Source organism: Mus caroli, unplaced genomic scaffold, assembly GCF_978045245.1.
Source record: "Mus caroli unplaced genomic scaffold, Mus_caroli_1 scaffold_2, whole genome shotgun sequence".
NCBI classification, from domain to species: Eukaryota; Metazoa; Chordata; class Mammalia; order Rodentia; family Muridae; genus Mus; species Mus caroli.
The window spans coordinates 27,701,000-27,720,246 of NW_028227257.1; the positions used below are offsets into that span (position 1 = coordinate 27,701,000).

At 52.9% G+C, this 19,247-nt stretch overlaps 1 protein-coding gene across 5 annotated transcripts; it reads left to right on the forward strand.

Annotated features, from left to right (window-relative positions):
* The first annotated feature begins 1,592 nt into the window (after nucleotides 1-1,592).
* On the forward strand, nucleotides 1,593-12,251 carry Fam110a (family with sequence similarity 110 member A). 5 transcript variants are annotated; one of them, XM_021152018.3, is made up of 3 exons: nucleotides 8,118-8,369; nucleotides 9,182-9,332; nucleotides 10,725-12,251. In XM_021152018.3, the coding sequence occupies exons 2-3, from the start codon at nucleotides 9,229-9,231 to the stop codon at nucleotides 11,689-11,691; spliced, it is 1,071 nt and encodes a 356-aa protein (XP_021007677.1). In that variant the 5' UTR covers nucleotides 8,118-8,369; nucleotides 9,182-9,228; the 3' UTR covers nucleotides 11,692-12,251. The 5 variants fall into 5 exon arrangements, with proteins under 5 accessions (XP_021007684.1, XP_021007690.2, XP_021007710.1 ...); XM_021152025.2 differs by lacking the exons at nucleotides 8,118-8,369; nucleotides 9,182-9,332 and adding an exon at nucleotides 1,593-1,721; XM_021152031.3 differs by lacking the exons at nucleotides 8,118-8,369; nucleotides 9,182-9,332 and adding an exon at nucleotides 7,253-7,765.
* Nucleotides 12,252-19,247: the final 6,996 nt, after the last annotated feature.

The window sequence follows — 19,247 nt, forward strand, 5'->3', positions numbered from 1 at the left end:
TAAATGGTCACACTATCAAACTGCCTTCTAAATTCACTCTATACCCATAAAACTAATGCAGCTTACAGACGGCATCAGAGAAGGTTCTCTGTGCCATGGACAGCACAACTGGTCGAGGGGCTGGGAATAAGAGACTGTGGAGGGCTCTGCCACATGTGTGAAATCTGTATCAAATCAAGACGGAAAGACTGTAAGAGCCAGAGGTCAGAGAGGACCAGAGTAAAACAGACTCTTGTGGGCACTACAGGGCCACTGCGCTGGCGAACCACAGCAGCTGTGGTTGTCTGTACATGACCAAGCCAGTTAACATTTCAGTACAGAGAGGGGAGAGGCTATAGCTAGTTAGTTACAGCTGAATGTTTCTGGTGGAAGGAAAGTCAGTTTTTTAAAGGGTTGCAGCAGATTAGACTTGGTGCCTTATAACAAAACAAAAACAGGAGGAAGAGAGGGTGAGTGTAGGAGGAGTGAAGGGGAGAGAGTGCGGTAAATACGACTAAAATACAGTGTTTATGTATTAAATTCTCAAAGAATGGATAAAAGTATTATATTTAAGTGTAAAGGAATTAGTTGCTGTCTGTTATTGTAAATAGGCTATGTTTATTTAAATAGTATGGTTATGTGTTTAATATCTATCTATGCTGTACAGAGAGCTTTGAAGCGTGCTTAAAACATGACACTCCCTTAGCATTCTCCCATTGTTCTTAAATGTCGTTTAATCTAATCGTTTAAGTTAATGCATGGTATTCCCAGCTGGAAAGTGGAGTTGAAGGTAGGTACCTCAGAGCTGGGTCATGAGTACTGACAAGAATTATGTAGAAAGCTCAATTCAGCTTCTTTCCCAGGATCGACGTCTATAATTGATCTGGTTTTGATAAGCAGAGTGGGAACTACGGGTGTGCACGTTTGAAGACTGACTTGCCATTTCAGGCTAGGGGAACAGAGAGGGAAAGAGGATTGTGGGTAAACACATAGAGAGGTAGCTGCTGAGTTGGAAGTAGGGCCTAGTTTGGGGGCTGGTCGTTTAGTACCAACTCATGGGGAGACTTAAGTCAGGCAGCAAGTTTGAGGGCTACTTGGGCAAAACGCATGAATTCTGAGTCAGGCTGGGCAACTTGGTGAGACCCTGCCTCCAAAGAAAAAAGTGAAAAGAGAGAGCTAGGTATGGTATGGACCTATAATCCTAGTACTAAGGAGGTTGTGGCCAGCCTGGGCTAGGCTAGTTATGTGTCAAGGCCCTGCCTCAAACCCCCAAAAAATGTTGGTACTAGTGCCTGTGCAAAACCAAGCAAACAAATTTGGGACTAGTAACTCTTGCAGCTGGAGACTGAGGAAGTCCAGCTGGAAGAGAAGAAAAGTCTGCCAAGGCCTGGGCAGCCGGAAGGCCGAGGGGCCAGCTGGGCTCTGGGCAGCAGTCACCCTGCTGCATCTGCGGCTCCTAATGTTGCCTGGCAACCCGGGTGGCGCGCCGTTCGAACGGAAGCGACGGGCCAATCAGGAAGTCCGGGGCGAACCATTGCAGCGACGGGGACGGCGGGCTCACTTCCCTTTCCTCTGGGGCCCCGGGGACGTTCTCCCAGAGGGATCGTGGGACAGCCAGGGCCTCCCACTCGGAAGAGCTGGCCAGTCTTCACACGCAGTAGCCTTCTCAGGTCTGCAGGGACCACCAGCTGTCAGCCTCGGCAGCCGGCGAGGAGCCGGATTCCTCTGGACCTGGGCTGCAGGTGAGCATGGGGGTAGGGGGCGGAGGGACCCGGGGCAGTGCCCACGCATTAACCCGGGCAAGAGTCTCAGTACAGGGGGTCGACAGAGGAGAGTTCGTGTCTAGTGTCTAGCCGAGGGGGCCAGCAAAGGATCCAGGCTGTTTCCCTTTCCCACTCTGCAGTTCCCGCTCCTGGCAGAACAGAGGACCCCAGCGGGTTACTCTTTAAGGGGCTTATTGGGAAGATGTGGCTCAGGGGATCCCAGGGCTAGGCTACCCGTGCCTACCGGCCCTTGGAGTTCCCCTTCAGGACATATACCATTCCCTCCCCATTCGCAACTTTTCTGCCTACAGGGTTTTACAGAGTCCCAGTTCTCAGTGCTGCCCTCTCAGAGGGCCTCCCTGGGTTGAGTCCCTAGGACTGCAGATCCAAAGGCCCTGGAAGTCATGTGTGTCCGTCTGTCCGTCCGTGTGTGTGTGTTACCTCTAAGTCAGAGTTGCTGGAACTGGACTTTAGAGTTGGGTGCAGGGTCAGACCCTCCCAACTAGAGCATCTAATTTAGGCTGGACTCTTACCTACCCACCCCTGTTGTTGATCTCCTTTTGTAGGTGGGGAATCTGAGGTTCTGAGAAGTTGAGGCTGTTGCTCAAAGGCACAGACTTAACTATGCAGAAGTCTTCAGTCCTTGACACAGGGAATCACCGACTCGATGGAGGATCTCTTATGAAGGGAACCACTCTTCCTCGGAGCCTCATTCTGGCTCTTTGTGTCATGCTCCCTACCCCAACTCTTGTATGGCCCAAGCTGGCCTCCAATCTTTATATGACTAGGCTGGTCTTGAACTCTCCGTCTTCCTAAATCTGCCTCCTCGGATGACAAGCACGTGCCACTGGCACACCAGTTCTATGCCATTTTCAGGATAGAACCCAGGGTTTGGTTTGTGCTAAGAGAGCAATCTACTTAGATGAGATACACCGCTGCCTCATTTCTTTCCACGTCGTCTAGCTTCCTGTAGCCTGATCTCTCCCCGAGTGCCCTGTTTTTCTCAATAGCGTCTGTTCCATAGTATGCGTGAGGTGTCTTATTAAGCAGTTTATTATCTTCCCCAGTGGAATGTGTCGGGCACATGAGATGCTTAGCACAGGCACAAAAATGTCAGGGTGGCTGAAACTTGCAGAATCAAGATGATCAAAGCCAACATCTGTTGGCCATTTGCTGCGTATTGTGCTGGGGGGTGGAGCAGGATAGGGTGGTGTCACTCAGGTGGACTCTGGCCAGCAGAGCCAGCATAGGCATTGTTATGAGCACACACACACACTCTCCTCCAGCTACCTCACTCTAGGCAAAATGACAGGTGCCTCCGTGCTTCAATGCTTTGCAACAAGCAAAAACTGGACAGACGCAGAATGGCCCTCAGTAAGGACTGATGGGAAATAATCCGAAACTCCTTAGATACTTTTGTGGCACCAAGAGGAACATAGATGACTGAGCAAAGGGTCTGGGTGAGAATTACACACATAGCATGATGCGCTTTGCAATCCTGAACCTTGACTGTGGGCCAACTAATTGAGAAGCCACAGACATAGTGATTACATCTACAGAAAGTTATGAGGTCACTGCCCTGCCTGGGGTTTGTCATTGGCTGTGTGAGTTTGGGCAAGTTTCTTCACATTCTGAGCTGGGGTAAAACACTGCATGTGGAGTTCAGGCCTAGGCAGGACAGGAAGTGGGTGTGGCCACAGGCCTAATTCAAGCCTCACCTTCCCATCCTGTGTCAGGCAGGCCCATCCCTAAGGCCTTGCTTGTTAGTAGTCTTTCTTTCTCTCCTCTCTCCTTCTCTTCCTCCTTCACTGCAAGTCTGCCTTTGTTCTCATTTTTGTCAGGGTGCAAACTGAGTCCCCAGAATTTGAGTTAAGTGGAGAGTGTGTGCGGGAGGGGTTCACGCAGGAGCTCACTGTCCTAGGCATCCTGGCCCCTCCCATGGTGGCCCACTCCTAACTCCCTGAGGTTTGTGCAGAGCTACTCTGAGCAAGCCTGACTCCAGGGCAAGCCAGGGCATGAGCCTAGTGAAAACTCCAGAAATAGCTTGGAACCTGGCCTGCCCTGGAGAATGCCCAGCAGGGCATCCAACCTGGACAGCTGGGCTGCCTCTTCCCCACTGCCTGGAGCCTTCTTGATCCTCTCCTGCAGCAGCCAAAGGCCTCCCTGTCTATGGAGCCTGAGCCGGCTTTCCTTTGAAAGGACAGAGAAGCAGGTGAGAGGTACAGAATCACATAAAATGATCAAACCTAGAAATCCCACCTTATACTGGGAAGAGAGGACACACGGCTGCCTGGGCTTAGAATGCTTGCCCCGTGCTGAGAACTTTAGCAGTGTGAGCTGTGATTTCTGTCCACTCTATGAAGCGAGGGGATTGCTGCTTTTATTGCATGGATGCAATCCTGCAGCAGGCTTGTGAGAGGACGCTTAAAGGAGTCAGTTCTCTCCTTCTACTGTGGGACTGAACTTGGATCCCCAGGGCACTGAACTCAGATCACTAGGCTTGTATGGCAAACACTTTCACCCCAAGCCATGTCTCTGGCCCCAGCGTCACCACTTTGAAGTACACAACTCTATACCCAATAACCAGTCATTTCCCACCCTCAGACTCCCCGGCACTGCCACCCTACCCTGCTCCTGGTGTTTTGACTCTGTGCAGTCGCTGTCTCACTGGATTCCGCTTACCGCACTCAGCCTGCTGCCTTCTAGTTCCGTTCATGCTGCAGCCGGCAGCTTTCCCTCTTAAAGTCCGAGTTACCGACCAGACATGTGTGTTTCACGTTTCTTTACCCCTTCACTCATCGGTGGGCACTTTTGGCTGTGGTGACTAATGCTGCCGGAGATTCAGTGCGAGGGTTTCTGCTGGCACACTGTAGGTCCTTTGAGATGAGTGTTTAGAAGTCTTGATTCCTAGGTGTTTCTCTGATCACCGCTCAACCTGTAAGGGACTGCTATGCTGTGTCTATCACGCTCAGCGCCACTGAATGGGGTTCTAAGGTCGCTCTTCCTCACCAACACTTAACAGCATAGCGTATGTTTTGGATAGGATCTGTGCTAATGGGGGTGACACTGTTGCTGTGATTTTGATTTGTATTTCTTTAATGGTTCAATGAAGTGATGTTGAGTATAGTTCCATACATTCACCCGCTCTACCAATAGCATGTTAATGAGTGTGTGTGTGTGTGTGTGTGTGTCCCAGGCTGGCTTCGAACTCATGATCCTCCTGTCTCAGCCTCCTTAGTGCTGGGATTAAGGTATGCGCCGCCATGCCTGGCTTCGTTTTCTTTTATGTGGAAGGGCTGCGTCCACTGACCCGCACCACACTGCTGCTCCTGTCCGTGCAGTGTACTGGTGGCTGCCTTCGCCAGAGCTGGACTCTGGGGGAGCTGCCTGTCCAACAGCCATCATGGCTCTCACTTTGATGGAGTTGGGGAAACTGAGGTATGGAGGCATTCCCTGCAGTGGTTCTGGTAGGATGGGCCAGAGCCCTGAAGACTTTGACTCTGCATCTTTGGAGGAAGAATAGGCCATGGCTGGAAGTGTGCCGGCTGGAACAGGGTTGATGGAAGGCCGGCATAGGACTGTGTGTGGAAAGGCAGTGTAATGTGGAAGCCTAGGGGAGACTTGGCACTCAGGGATCCTGGTCCCTCCCGCACCCCTGGCTAATTATTAATTACAAGGGGGAACTGACCAGTGAACTGGCTGATTACCAAGCTCTTGTCAAGTCCTCCTACCAAGAAGCTGTGCTGGGGATGAGGGCACGAATGAGGGCATTTCTGTGCTCCTCCCTTGACTGTGGTCCTCCCTTCCTCCCCCCTCTTGGTCTCCCTCCCCTCCCCCTCCTTCCTTTGGAAATCGGAGTGTGATTGATATACAGAAGTCTATGTGTTTGATGTGAATCTGGATACTGGCCTGGGCCTCCTTCAGCCTCTCCGTCAGCGATGCTCCCTCCTGTTTGTTCCTGGGAGGAAGACACACAGCAGATTATTGGGGCTCAGTCCAGTGGGCAGCTGGGAAATCACAAGCAGACACTGGGAATACCAAGATCAGCCAAGGTGCTTTGAGGGGAAAAAGGGGGCAAGAAGATCTACGGGACCCTTCTGGGGTAAACAGGGAGGGCCCTCAGAGGGGTGACATCTAAAATAAGGGTTGAAGACAGTGAGGAGTGAGATTCTAGACAGCAGCACGTGCAAAGATCCTGAGGCAGGAAAGACCTTCGTAAAGAATTAGTCAGGGGGGTTTTGTGGCCGGGCCAGGAATGACAATGTGGATGAAGTGGTAGATGTGGGCAGAGATGGTGGTCTGCATGGGGGGCAGGAGTTTATCACCAGACCTTATAGCAGGATAACTGTCAAGCACAGTGCGATCTGGTAGGAAGACACTGCCATTATTGCCCCATGAGACAGCTGAGGGAATTACAGCCCAAAGCATAGCTGAATGTGTTTCTATAGGTGGCAGCTCCATATGGAGCCCAAGCAAGCTGTCTGTGGGGTCTTGTGGATTTCCCAGGAGGCGCATTCTGTCTCTTGTTTCTCTCATTCCCATATCCAAGCCTGGGTTCAAATCCTGATTCTGCCATTTGCTGGCTGTGTGATCTCAGGGAGGTGGCATCACTTCTTTAAGCCTCAGTTTTTTCATCTGTAGAATGGGCACAATAGCAGTAGCTACCGCATAAATGGGTATAAGGATGAGATGAGTTCACATATAATTTGAGATAGGCATGACCTGTGCTATCCTGTAAAACCCTGTTTAAAACAAACACCCATCCTCCACGAATGGCAACAATACAAAGCTTAAAAAAAAAAAAAAGTCTGCTGCCAAGGAAATGTGCAGAAATGAACGGGCTTCACCTTGACACGTGTGGTCTTTGTAGTTTGTGCTGTCAGTGCCCAAAGGCCAGCTCTAAGCTTGTCCGTTTGTTATCCCAGCTAGGGCCAGACATTGAGTGGACTGGCAGCCCATGGTGGATAACCTGTACCCCATCCTCATTACTACCCAGGACTAGAGGGAGCATCAGTGCTCAGAGGGAGGAGAGTGGACAGGGACCACTTCCTGTCTCCTCCTCCCCAGCTCTGGCCCAGCCTCTACCTGGGTACAGAGGTGCTTTTCCCGGGCCCCTGGGATCTGAGGCTTTGGTGGGCATCTCCTTCCTCTGGACCTCACAATACCCTGGAAAGTGACAGAAGGCTTGGACTGGCCAAGGGAACAGGTGGACCCCCTCCCAAGGTCCCCACCCCCTCCAGTAGGATTGTAGTTTCCTCTGTGAAATATGGGTTTCAGATTGCCCACTTCCTGGTGGTCCTGCTGTTCAGGGGTTAAATGGGCCATCTCATGTCGCTCTGCTGTGACTTTCCCTCTTTATCACTCCAGCTGGCACAAAGCTGTAGTCAGCAACCTCAAGCCTTGAGAGCTCACGGTGGACTGTCCACCAAGGTCCCACTCTTCTTATTCATGAGACTGTGGCCCAGCCACTTGCTGGCACACAGGAGAAGAGGGTGACATTCAAGGAGTGGTGGGAGGGAAAGCACCCAGGTTGGACCCCACCCCCAACCCCCCTCGTCAACTTTGGGCAAATGACTCAACCTGGCCTGTCTGGGGTTTCCATTAGTCAGCTTGATGACAATGGAGTTGCCTCACAGGAAGGCTACCCAAACCACACTAATGCTCCCTGCGCCCCGTTTAATCACGGAAAGAGTAAATGCCCAGATAGAACACTTTCCCGTGCCTGGCCGTAGACATCAGCGAGAATCCCGCACAACTTCGTCAGATGTGCTGCTGGCTGTGCAGGCTCCAGGTCGGATAAGAGCCCGGCTGGGTGAGCCTGGGGGCGCTGTTCCGGCTAGGTTCCCAAACCGGGCCGTCAGTCACCCATTGCGGTCACTGCCTGGCCCTCCTTCCCTCTCCTGGAACACTCCCAGCCGGCAGGTTCACCTGCCAGGCCCCGGAAGTTGCGCAAAGGCCGGCTACCTGAGCCAGGTGGGCGGGAGGCGTGCAGGCTGCTGGAAGGAGGCGGCTTGCACAGCCGGGTATGTTGCGGTGTTTGGGGGTGAGGGGCGCATCAGGGATTGTCCCTTCAGTTTCTGCATTCGAGCCGCGGGACAACTCCTACTCAGAGAGGCACAGCAGATGGCGGGGGTCACACAGCCTTCGCTCAGCCCAAGCGGCGCCGTCTGAGTCTCCAGGATTGCCTCCAAGTGAGGACGACCCGAAACAAAACTAGGGGCTTTCCCGGAGTCCTCCTGATCTACTTACTCCTTGGGAGCCTGAAGGGAGGGACGAAATCGGGCTACGGCACTGGAATAGACCAGAAAGGCTCAAGGTTGGTGCATTTGCGGTAGCATTTGGAAGCCCGTAGTGAAAAGAGACCTCAAAGGAGACGTTAAATCACACTAGGCGACCGGGATCCTAGCTTCCTCTTGAAGGGGCCCCTGTGACGTGCGTTGGTGCGGATCGGCTGGCTCATTGTGATCAGCTCTTACCAGCTGTCGCCTTTGTCCTTGCTGAGGTTTAGGTCTGCTCTTCTGGGTCGGGCTTAGAGACCCTTGGCGGGGGCGGGGTCTACTCACTCCACAGTCAGAGCCTCAGTCTATGACAGTGCGTCTGGTTTCGGGACCGCTGCCCATTTCCCAGGTGCTGCGAACCCGTTTGATCTTTCCAGCAGTGACCCGAAGGGACAGGGAGGCCTATTTTTAACTGTGTTTAGATAGGGGAATGGCCTGTTAAGAGCTGCCTCTTGTGCAAGGTGCAAGGCTGGTGGGAGAACAGGGACCCTGATGTCTACTTGGTGTCTACCAGGCTTGGGAACACTCACCTGTCCCCACCCCCATTTCTATGTAGGGTTAGGTGGTGGGTATAAAAGCATGGTGGTAGTAGGGGGGAGTTTCTGCCCTAGCCCTGCCCCTCTGACCTCCTTCCTCTTTCCTAGGTGATGTCGGGGAGGGAACTGCCTCAGCCACTACTAACGGGTTAGACTGGTTTGGGTGGCAGAGCAGATTGTGGGGGTTAGGGAGGTAGGGCAGAGTCTGGCTACCTAGACAGAGCTCTGTAGCAGTTCTGCTGGCTAGACCTTAACCACCCAAGGTCAGTTGGGGGTCTATTTGTATGGGGCTAGCCTTCCTTTTCTGCCCAACAAACCCCCTAAGCCTTGGGAGAAGCTCCCCTCCTCCCCAAAACCGTGCTGTGGTTTCTGTGGGTGCTGGGGAGAGCAGATGAAGGAGCAGGTATATCCATAGACATAGGATGCTTGCCCAGTCAGTACTAGTTGTCTTTTAAAAATGCTGATGGAGTTTGCTCACAGTTAAAAACCTGGAGAAAGCTTGTCCTGGGTTTGCCAGTCCTGGTGACACTCCACTCCTCACCCTGGACCCACCTGCCTGTGGTGGGCAGGGCCTCTCTCGTGTGCTGGGTTGCTGGTTCTCAGCTGACCCCCATGGGCATTTTAGTTTAGGACACACTTGTGGAATATCTAGCATGTATTGAGAGCCACATCATGAAGCTGAGACTCAGTGAACAAAGCGGCCGAAACCTGTGCCCTCGTGGAGCTGACATTATAGGGGATTGGGGACAGCAAAGAAAGAAAGAGCCTTATCCACAGTAAGTTATATGGTACCAATGGATATAATGAGAAAAGAGAGATTTTGTGTGTGTGTTTGTGTGTGTGTGTTACGTGGAGAAGTGGTGTGACAGGAATTAGTGTGCTCAGGCTAGGCTTCATGGGAATCTGCCTTTTTAATCTCCACTGGGACCTAAGGAAGGAAGTCACTCCCAGAGTCTCAGTTTTCCCAGCCATAAAATGGTAACAGTGGCTTCTAGGCTCTTGGAGGAGGTACAGAAGAGTAGCTCTGAGTGTCTGGCACACTTGTCTCTTGTCTTGAGATGTCTGGTTGTTCCAGCCAGGCTATTACTGTGTTTGGGCACGCTCTGGCTCAGTGCTGTCTGGTATAGCAGCCACCTGCCATGCAGCCATGGAGAACTGGAAGCATGGCTGGTGTGATTCAGGAGCTAGTGGATGCTGAGTGACCTCGCTCAACTGCAGGTACCCTGGGGGACCTTCTCCCTTCCCCTCTCCCCCCTCCCCCCATTTACAGACCAGGAGGTTTGGCATGTGGGTTTTACATTGTGCATATTTGAGGGGTCTGGGTAGTAGGGAAACTGGCCTTTCTGATCTTGTTTCCTTGGAAACAGAGATGGCTGGCTTGACTTGCTGGAATGGTCTAACATCAGACTCTTGGATAACCATAGGGACCTTTGAGCACCTACATGGGTCCTGCAGCCCATGAAGCAACTGTCATGGCACTGGGTGGGACATGATCTGGATAGTTTCTTGCAACAGTATAGCTCTGGGCTGATGTTTATGCCAGGATCTCTATAGGGCTTGGCCTTGGAGCCATGTCCTGGAAGTGCGCTAATCTGGACTCTACTAGGGTGGGGGTGGGGACTTTCTGCTCCCTCCTCCCTTGCAGCCTCTTGCTTTTGTGCCCCTTGTGGGTCCATCATGCCCAGGCAGGTGATTGGCACTGCGCAGCTTCCTGCCTGGGCTAGTTGCGGGATGTTGGTGGTATCTGGCTGTCTGTACAGTTCAGGTGGGATGTGGATGATGGTAGCTCAACCCCAACTGCCCGGTCGCTAGTACCCCTTCTCTTGGAAGAAAGGGATGGTTTAAGCAAGTCCATTGCTTCTTTGAGCTTCAGTTTCCCAATCCCTAAATGGGGCTGTTGAAAGTCCCGGGTCTTGAGCCTGTTTTGTTCTCTTTAAAGTGGACCTGACTTCTCTACCTCTTTCCCCTCCCTCAGCTGTGCGGGTCCCCGCCCACTATTGGAGGGAAATGGAGTGGGTGTGGCCACAAGCCTTCCAGTAGTACATTTTGCCTGGTGATTGGCTCTTTGCGAGGCAGGGGCGTGCCCTTTACCTTATAATAGCGCAGGCTTCGCAGCCAGAGAGCCTTTGTCTGAACGTGCTCAGCCAGTCTTCTTTCCTTGCTTGCAGCGGAGCCCGGTATCCTGCTGCCAACTTTGTGCCTGTATCTGTCTTCTCGCCACTGCCCTCGGGGTATGTAACGGCCATGCCTGTGGATACGCTGAGCCCCGGAGCCCCCGCCACTCCCGCCCTACCTTTTCGCCTGCGAACCAAGGTCCCCGGCTACCTGCTACCAAGGCCAGCAGATGGGGGAGCCAGGAAACCGAGTGCTGTGGAACGCCTGGAGGCTGATAAGGCTAAGTACGTCAAGAGCCTGCGTGTGGCCAACACCCGCCAAGAGCCCGTGCAGCACCCGCTGGTCAGACAGCCCCTCTTCAGCCCTGGTCCTCGCGGCCCAGTGCTCACACCCAGCCGCCGAGTCCTGCCCTGTTCTGGCCGCCGGCCCCAACTGGACCTCGACATCCTTAGCAGCCTCATCAACTTGTGTGATAGTCCTGTGTCGCCATCTGAGGCCAGCCGAACACCTGGACGGCCAGAAGGATCTGCCCACAAGGTCCCACCAGCCACCCCTCCTCGTCCACCGCCCAGTACTGTCGCGGTGCGCCGAGTGGACGTTCGTCCCTTGCCTGCTTCACCTGCTCGGCCCTATCCATCACCTGGCACCACTACCACTTCCAGCCCCGGCCGGCCCCCTGGCCTGCAGCGGTCCAAGTCGGACCTGAGTGAGCGCTTTTCCAGGGCAGCAGCCGATCTCGAGCGCTTTTTTAACTTCTGTGGCCTGGACCCAGAGGAAGCTCGAGGATTGGGGGTGGCCCACTTAGCAAGGGCCAGCTCGGACATCGTGTCTCTAGCCGGGCCAAGTGCTGGACCTTGCAGCTCTGAAGGGGGCTGCTCACGCCGCAGCTCCGCTACAGTGGAAGAGCGGACCCTGGATCGTGTCCCCTATGGGGTGTCTGTGATCGAGCGAAACGCTCGTGTGATCAAGTGGCTATATGGGTTGCGGCAGGCTCGTGACCCTCCCACCACTGAGGGTTAGGCCTCCTGGACTGGGGTTTCCCGGGAAGACATCGTGAAGAGACAGTTGGCACTTTGTCCTTTCCTGTATCCATTGGCTGCCTTCCTGCAGACCCAGAGACGCTTGGGTGAATTTAATGTAGAGGCCAAGACTTAGACCAGCATCCTCTGGCAAGCAAGGACTGACCCACAGAAGTTTGCTGTTGCTCTTGGCCTACCCCATCCCCTAACAAAGTTTGTGACACAAGTGTGCTTCTGCCTGTTTCCTCCAGTGACACTGGATTTGGGTCGCTTACCTTCCACTGAGTTGGGGATCAAGTGCTTTGCCAAGTCTGTCTGCCCCAGGCCCTATTTCCTTCTTCCCTGTCTGTCCTCTTTTGCTGACTTCCTCTTCCTTACCCAGAGGGCCCTTGCTTCCTGGGAACTCACCCCCGAGAGGAGGTTGAGAGGATGGGGCCTGTCTGCTGGTCTTCCTGGTCTTTGGCAGTTGGCCTAGGTGGGTAGACTTGTAGGAGGGACTGGTTAGGAGCCTGGCGCTCTGAAGTCTCTGTGGCTAATAAACACAAATGTTTGTTTTCTCAAGGTTTTGGACTCTTCTCTGCTCACAGGGAAAGGAGTGTGAAAAGGTCTTGGGGTAGGGCCTTTAGAACGGAATGAATCAGGATCTGGTGTGCAGGACGTCAGTGGTTCTCCTATGTCAGCGCAGGCAGGCCACACCTGAGACGCATCCAGCAGGGCATCCTCACTTTTTCCAGAAGCCTGCAGGGTCCTCTCTAGGTCAGGAGTCAGCCAGCCAGTGAGTGGAACCAGAGCCCAGTGGCTTCTTTCTGGAAGGAAGGGGCTTTCAGCCAGAAGGCTGGCAGGAGCATCCTTGAGCTTCTGAGCCCTGCTGAGCTGCCAAGGGATGCTCAACAGGAGAACACTCTGACTCTTGATCTCCAGGCAACAGAGCAGGGGCTGGAGGATGGAGTTCTTAGAGCAAGAGGGACTTGGGAGAGAACAGCCCAGAGTGGTGGCCTTGCCTGTGATCCCAGCCGACCCCGGACAGGCCAGTCTTGCTTCTGTGCCTCAGTGGAGAGCTAGGTGGTATAGTCTTTTGGGGTTGGGACCTTGTATTCTGAAAGTTTTGAAGTAATCTGTATCCTAGCGCCCGGGCCCCGCAGAGCAGCTAACCGTGGATGCCGTGGCCACACATCTGTCCACTCCCGGTTTAGTTTTCCCCAGTGTAGTGGAGCAGAAGGGATCCCTGGGTTCACAAAGGGTGACCTGGGGGATGGCTTGATTGTCCCCCACGGGGGTGGGGGTAGGGGTGGGGCGTGTCTTGGTGATGTTTCCTCCCTGCAGGCTGCTTTGGCTCCAGTCCTCAGAAACAGGAAACATAGGAAGGGGTGGTGGTGACAGGTTGATGCTGGTTTTATTTTAAGCATTAGAGATTTCCCCTGGGTTGTTGACAAACATGTGGGTCAGCATAGCTGTGTGTTTACCATCAACCCCCAACGTCCAGGGTGGTTTAGAGAAAGAAGGGGAAACTGAGGACACTGCTTCCCACCCCATCTGGAGATGGGTACAGGAGGGCAGTGACCTGGCATACCCTGAAAAGGAGCTGGGTTGGGGAGAGATCCATGCCAGCCACCCTGCCCCTCTAGATACCCTGCTGGCCTTGGGTCACAGTCTCTTTCTGACTTGTGACCCTCAGTACCCCAGCCACCCAGAAGGGTAGGTGAGCTGGCTGCACTTGGCATGTGAAGAAATGAGGGTTCTGGCAGGGTAGTGGTGGCACACACCTTCATCCCAGCAGTGGGGAGGCAGAGGCAGACGGATCTCTGTGAACTGGAGGCCAGCCTGGTCTACAGAGCTAGTTCCAGGGCTATTCAAAGAAACCCTGTCTTGAAAAACAAAACAGAAAGATTAAGGTTCTGGTTTCAGGAACAATGGTGAACCCCAGTTCCTGGAGGAGGGGTTATTTCTGGCCACACCTCTCATCAGATATGTGAGGTGATGTTTGGAGAGGTAGGTGTGGGGTCTGAGAGCAGGAAGTGGAACATGGAGTGGTGGTAAGTTATGGGCCATCACAGGGCAGGACTGCAGGGCAGCCTGGGGCTACAGCCTGGTCTATCAGACACTCCACAGTAGTCTGCCCCACCCTGGAGCTTCTCCCTCTGCGTGTACTTAAGCTCTCTTATTAGTTAAGTACCCACTGGGTACCCCTATTAGACATGGTCCTCATCCCAGTGTTCAGGGAGAACAGTTAACCTGATGGAGGAGTCTAAAGCAGAGGGGACATCAGTCCTAAATGTAGAGCTGTGCCTTTCCATAGCGGAGGACTCTGGCCCTACCCCACTGGAAGTGGTGGTGGGCTGGACCAGGCTTGATTTCTCCTCCAGGTGCTGCCTGGTCTTGGGAAGGTTCTCAGGCTTCTGAGAATTTGCAGAAGCAGAAGGCTGTGAGGTTCCCCTCTTCCTGGCAGCCCTACAGACCTGGGGAGCCAGCTCTTCCATTGTTCTGCCTCCCCCCCGTGGTGTAGGCGCTTCTACTGCTGTTGTTCAGCTCTACGGAGACCCGACCCGGCAGCTGCTGCCCTGGCTGCCGGGGGCTCCCAGCCAGCCTGGCCCCAGCTGCCGGCTTGCCTAATTAAGGCAGAGACCTGTTTTCTGTTCCTCCCTACGAGCTGACCATACACAAAGGAGCTTGGGAGACTGCGGTTTGGTGATCCATTTCAGTGCTAGAGGTGTAAAGGGCCCCTGGGAAAAGCGCCTCCCCCCAGCCTCAGTTTACCTTCTGGCAGACAGTGGAATGCAGCTAGCTGAAGGGGCTGTCTCTGGTGAAATGTTTTTTTTTTTTCTGCTAACAAGGACATCCGGGGCAGACTTCCCCATCTGTCCTGGCGTCCTGGGTGCTGGGGAGCACAGAGTAGTGAGGAGTTAGGCTGTTGTCCCCTGAAGTCTGAGTCCCCAGAGCACAGTGGGGACATAGGCTAGAGCATAGTGACAGCTACCCCTGCATGCACAGAGGTGTGTGGTATATCCAGGTGTGGGCAGAGCAACCCTACTAGTTTGTTTTTTGTTTTTTTTTAGTTTTGTTGTTTTTAGATTATCGTATTTTTTATATATAAATGTTCTGCTTGCATGTGTGCCTGGAGTGTGACTGTGGAGGTCAGAAGAGGGCACTGGGTCCCCTGGAACTGGAATTAGGGATGGATTATGCGGATGCAGGAAATCAAACCCTGGCCCTCTGCAAGAGCAGCAAGCAAACTGCTGAGTCCACATTCCAGGCCCCCAGCTAGGTTTTTAGCAATAGTGTGTGTTTCAAATATCACCCAAAGTGGCCTGTCTTCCCTGGCTCGCTATTAGAAAAAACTTGAAAGGTGAAGAAATTATCCAGTGAATACTTAGCCACCCCTGAATGCATTTTAATGTCTCACTGCATTTGTTCAGTCCGGAGTCCATCTGCCCACCGTCCATCTGCCCACCCGTCTATCTCTTTCCATTGTATCAACACTTCTTATAAAGCTTTTCAAAGTAAAGTGTGCACACCAACACACCTCCTTCCAGGGTATGATATAACATTATTGTATGTGATGCGTGTATGTGTACACATGTCTATACAGGTGCCCTTGTCTGCACATGTACATGTGCCAGCCAGAGGGCCGCATCTGTGGCCTGCCTTTGTTACCCTTCACCGTAGTTTTTGAGGAACGGTCTCTGGCTGAAGCTGGAATTCTCCATGTTCGGGTCTGCTAGCTAGCCAGCAAGCCCCTGGGAGCCACCTGTGTGTGTTCCTGTAGTACTGGGGCTACAGATGTTCACTGGCACGCTCAGTGTCTGTCCCTGACCATCTGCGTGTCACTGCAGTGGACATACAGAGCTGAACTTAGGTCCTCATGCTTGTGCAGCAAACACTTCACTCACTGAGCCATGACTCCAGCCCCATGTATTTATTATTATTATTATTATTATTATTATCGATAAAAACAGCTCTTAAAAGGCCATCACTCGCTCATCACTTGCTGAGTGATCACTGTACCCCAGCCCTATTTCCATCACTGTGGGAAGTCCCCTTGTTATCCCCTCCCAACATGCTCCCACCTGCAGCTCCTCTTTACATCTGTATGGGTCAAACAGCCCAATGAAAACATTCCCTCCCTCCCAGATGCTTTCCTCCAAAGCAACCGCATTCAGCTCTTTGTTTTTGTTTTCTCCAGGTACCTGCCTCGGTATTTCTAAGGAGCCCCTCCCCCACGGGTTAATTTTGGACAAATAGTGATTGGTTTTGCCATCTATTGTCTTCATAGAGAGTGCAACAGCGTGCTGGCCTGCCCCAGTTCTTCCCTTCCCCTCACTGGTCATGTGGTCAGCTTTCATTTGTAAGCAGTCATGAGCTTTCAGGTGATTGAGTTGTTGGGAGAACTTGCACACAGGTGCTTAGCATGATGCACACATGTGCTTAGCATGATGCATGAGCCCGTGTTCAAACTTCCTTTTGATTGATATCAAGGAAGTTAGCCTTTATTCAACTACTCTTCTAATTTGATGTGAACCACAATGTTTCATTGCACAATATTTCTGTCACAACTCTACAAATACTGTCTCACATCCCTTTGCATCTCATGTCTCCTTTGCATGTCCTCTCTTGTACTGATCATTGTTTTTCCACGGGTCGCCGTTTGCTTTGCTTTTTTTGTTTGCTTGGTGCCCTCTAACCCGGCCATAGTTCCCTCAGTTTCCCCAGAGTGGTACGACAGACAGTGGTTCATTTATTGGTTTTAGTTTCCCTTGAGGGGGAAACTGAAAGTTTCTCTTCCCAGGTGCTTTCGAATAAACCCCCGGTCCTTTACATTGAAGCCACTTAAAAAAAAAAGTCCTAGATCTGTAGAAAAATTGTAAGAGAAGCGAGCCCTGAGTACCCATAGTGCGCCGGAAGCAAGGGTCCTGTGGTAGAAGCCTAGAGAAAAGGTGAGTTTGGACCTGGAGCTGGACCTTGGCGCACGGAACTGTGGGGGAGCCTTGAGTACTGTGAGCCCATTCTGTCAGGCAGCCTGGACTACATTCTCACGGTCAAAGTCGGCTTGACCAGGGTCACGACCTTGACCCTGTTTCTCCTCCACACTCCATGCTACCTCCCTACTATTCCAGGAGTGCAGGACACATTTTCCTCCAGCGCCTTTGTACCTGCTGCCTTCTTACCAAGGCTGGAGACCCACACGATTCATTTTCTCCTTTATCCCATGTCTGGGTTACCTCCTCAGGGAGCTCTGTCCTGTTACCTGAAGCCCACACATAACCAGCGGCAGTGGTGGTCTCTATGCCCCCTGCTGTAGTTTACCACCTCCAGGGATGTGTTACGCGGAGGTTGCGCGCTGTCAGTCTCACTAGAACTCCGCCCTCCCAATCCGGCAGGAGGCAGGGAGTTCTCTTTGCTCTGTTGTCCCTAGCTCTCAGGGAGGCTTGGATGGAGGATGAATGACAGACAGAGTGAGTGGGTTCAGGTTCTTGCCCGGTGACAGCCTTTCTTCTTCCTGTTCTATCTTTTCCCATTTGTAACATAAAGCCAGAGAGCAACCCGGGTCTGGCAAACTTAGCCCCCCGGCTGTGAGGAGCCGAGTCTGTGGGAGGGCAGAGTTGGCCTTCTGCCTGGCCCCTGAGGTTTGAAAATAGCGCAGCATGACCCCTAGTGAGGCCCCTTATCCTCTTACTGTGTCCTGCTGGAGCCGGGGTTCTGTCTGGAGCCTCCTGCCTGGCGCTGGGCTGAAGTCTGCGGAGCTGTAACACCTGACAGCTGGTCCCACGTTCTGAATCTCTGACCGGCAGGCTGGTCTCCTTCCCACCTAACCTTCCCTCCATGTCCATGGGGGTGGGATAATCCCTTAATCCTACAGTTTGAAAAGCTTGCTCTCAGCCTGGGATCTGATTCCACTCCTATGCAGTGGCTGCTTAGCTGGTGAAGACACACAAGCTGAGATAGGATGGCGGCCATATGACTGAGGGGGCATTCTGGGGCAGAGCATTGCTTCCACTGGTGTGCAAGTAGGCCTGTTCACCTCTATCAGTGGATGGCGTTCGTGTCATGCTTTCAAAGAATGCTCTCTTTGCTGTGGTTCAGTTGGGATCAGTGAGGCTGGTGGCCAAGAGCATATGATGGAGTCACATAGGGGGTTCTGGGTTCAAATCCTACTTTGTTAGCTCTACATGGGGCGTACTGCCCACCCTGCTGTCAAGTCCAGCAAAGAAGAAGTGCTGCCCTCCCTGCTGACACTGTCAGGATGAGTATCATATGTGCTGCTCATGGGGGGTGGGTGGGGTGGTTTCCAACTTTGATTTGTTGTTAATATTTAAATACTTGAATTGTTGGAAGGAAAACCATATGCCCACTCAGTAATGAATTCCTCCGTAACCACAGACACCCACAGAGGAGGGTAGGGTGCGGGCTTGGCATGGAGTAGATCTGGATCTGATATGGTCTAAGAAGGGGAAGTCACATGCTTGAGGTTGCAGGGAGGGAGGGCAGAGGCTCACAAACACCTACTTCAGTTGATCACTATCTGGGTATCTGTGGATCCCTCCACAGATGTGGGTATGTGATGGTGGTAAATGAAGAGGCCTGCCCCCGCCACCTTCCTCCACAGGCTCAGCAGGATCAGAGCACAGGGTGTCCTGACGAGTGGGGCTTTAGAGCATGTTCAGTACCTGGTGGCCCTCACAGTTTCAGTGTGGACAAGCAGCTGAGCTGAGCACAGACTCTGCCAGCAAGTGTGGGACTTTCTTCCTCTCCCCACTGCTTGTATTAGCCATAGAAAATGGCCGTTTCTATAAAAAATTGCTAAATTCAGACCAAGCTCCACCACAAAACCCTATGTAGCAGTCAAAAATGCTGTATGTACTAGGTGTGCAAGGATACAGGAACGGCCAGTTGCAGTGCTGGCTGTTTGTGGGAACAGGAGCATGGCTGCAAAGGCATGGGGGTGGGGCTCCAATACATGCCATCCCCATCGCTGAAGATGGAATCCACTGGGTGGCTGGGGTCCGTGGTGGGAGGGAGGCTTTTCCTTTTGTGCCGTTGAGAGCTGGGATCATATATGAAAGTGTTATCTATGCAGAAAAAGTAAACAGATTTCAAAGGTAGTCGCCTGCCGCCGAGAAGCCCAACACAGACAGGCCCAGCTGGACGCCTGGACTGCCTTTCGGGTTTGGCACAGCTTGGCTACGCGGCTCCACCTCTAGGGTAATATTTTGGTTTACACACCCACAGGAAAACCCAGCCAATAGACATCAGGTTTTGTGCTGGGTGTCTGCCAAGCCTGGTTGTGGGTATGACGAAGCCCCAGGAATGGCGTGGTCTGCATACCTGCAGGATGATGCAGCCTGTAGAAGAGGGATGGAGAGGTGCCAGTTTTCCCTGGCTCCTGACTTGCTACTGTGGCTCTGTGTGTACCAGCCATCCCCACAGCTCTCCTGGTGGCAGAGACTGGGTTCCTGCCTCCCTCCCTCCCTCCCTCCCTCCCTTCCTCCTTCCCTTCCTTTTTCCTGTATTTAGTAAGCATCCTCTCTGCCTCAAATCCTCTTCTAGGCCCTGAGGGTATAC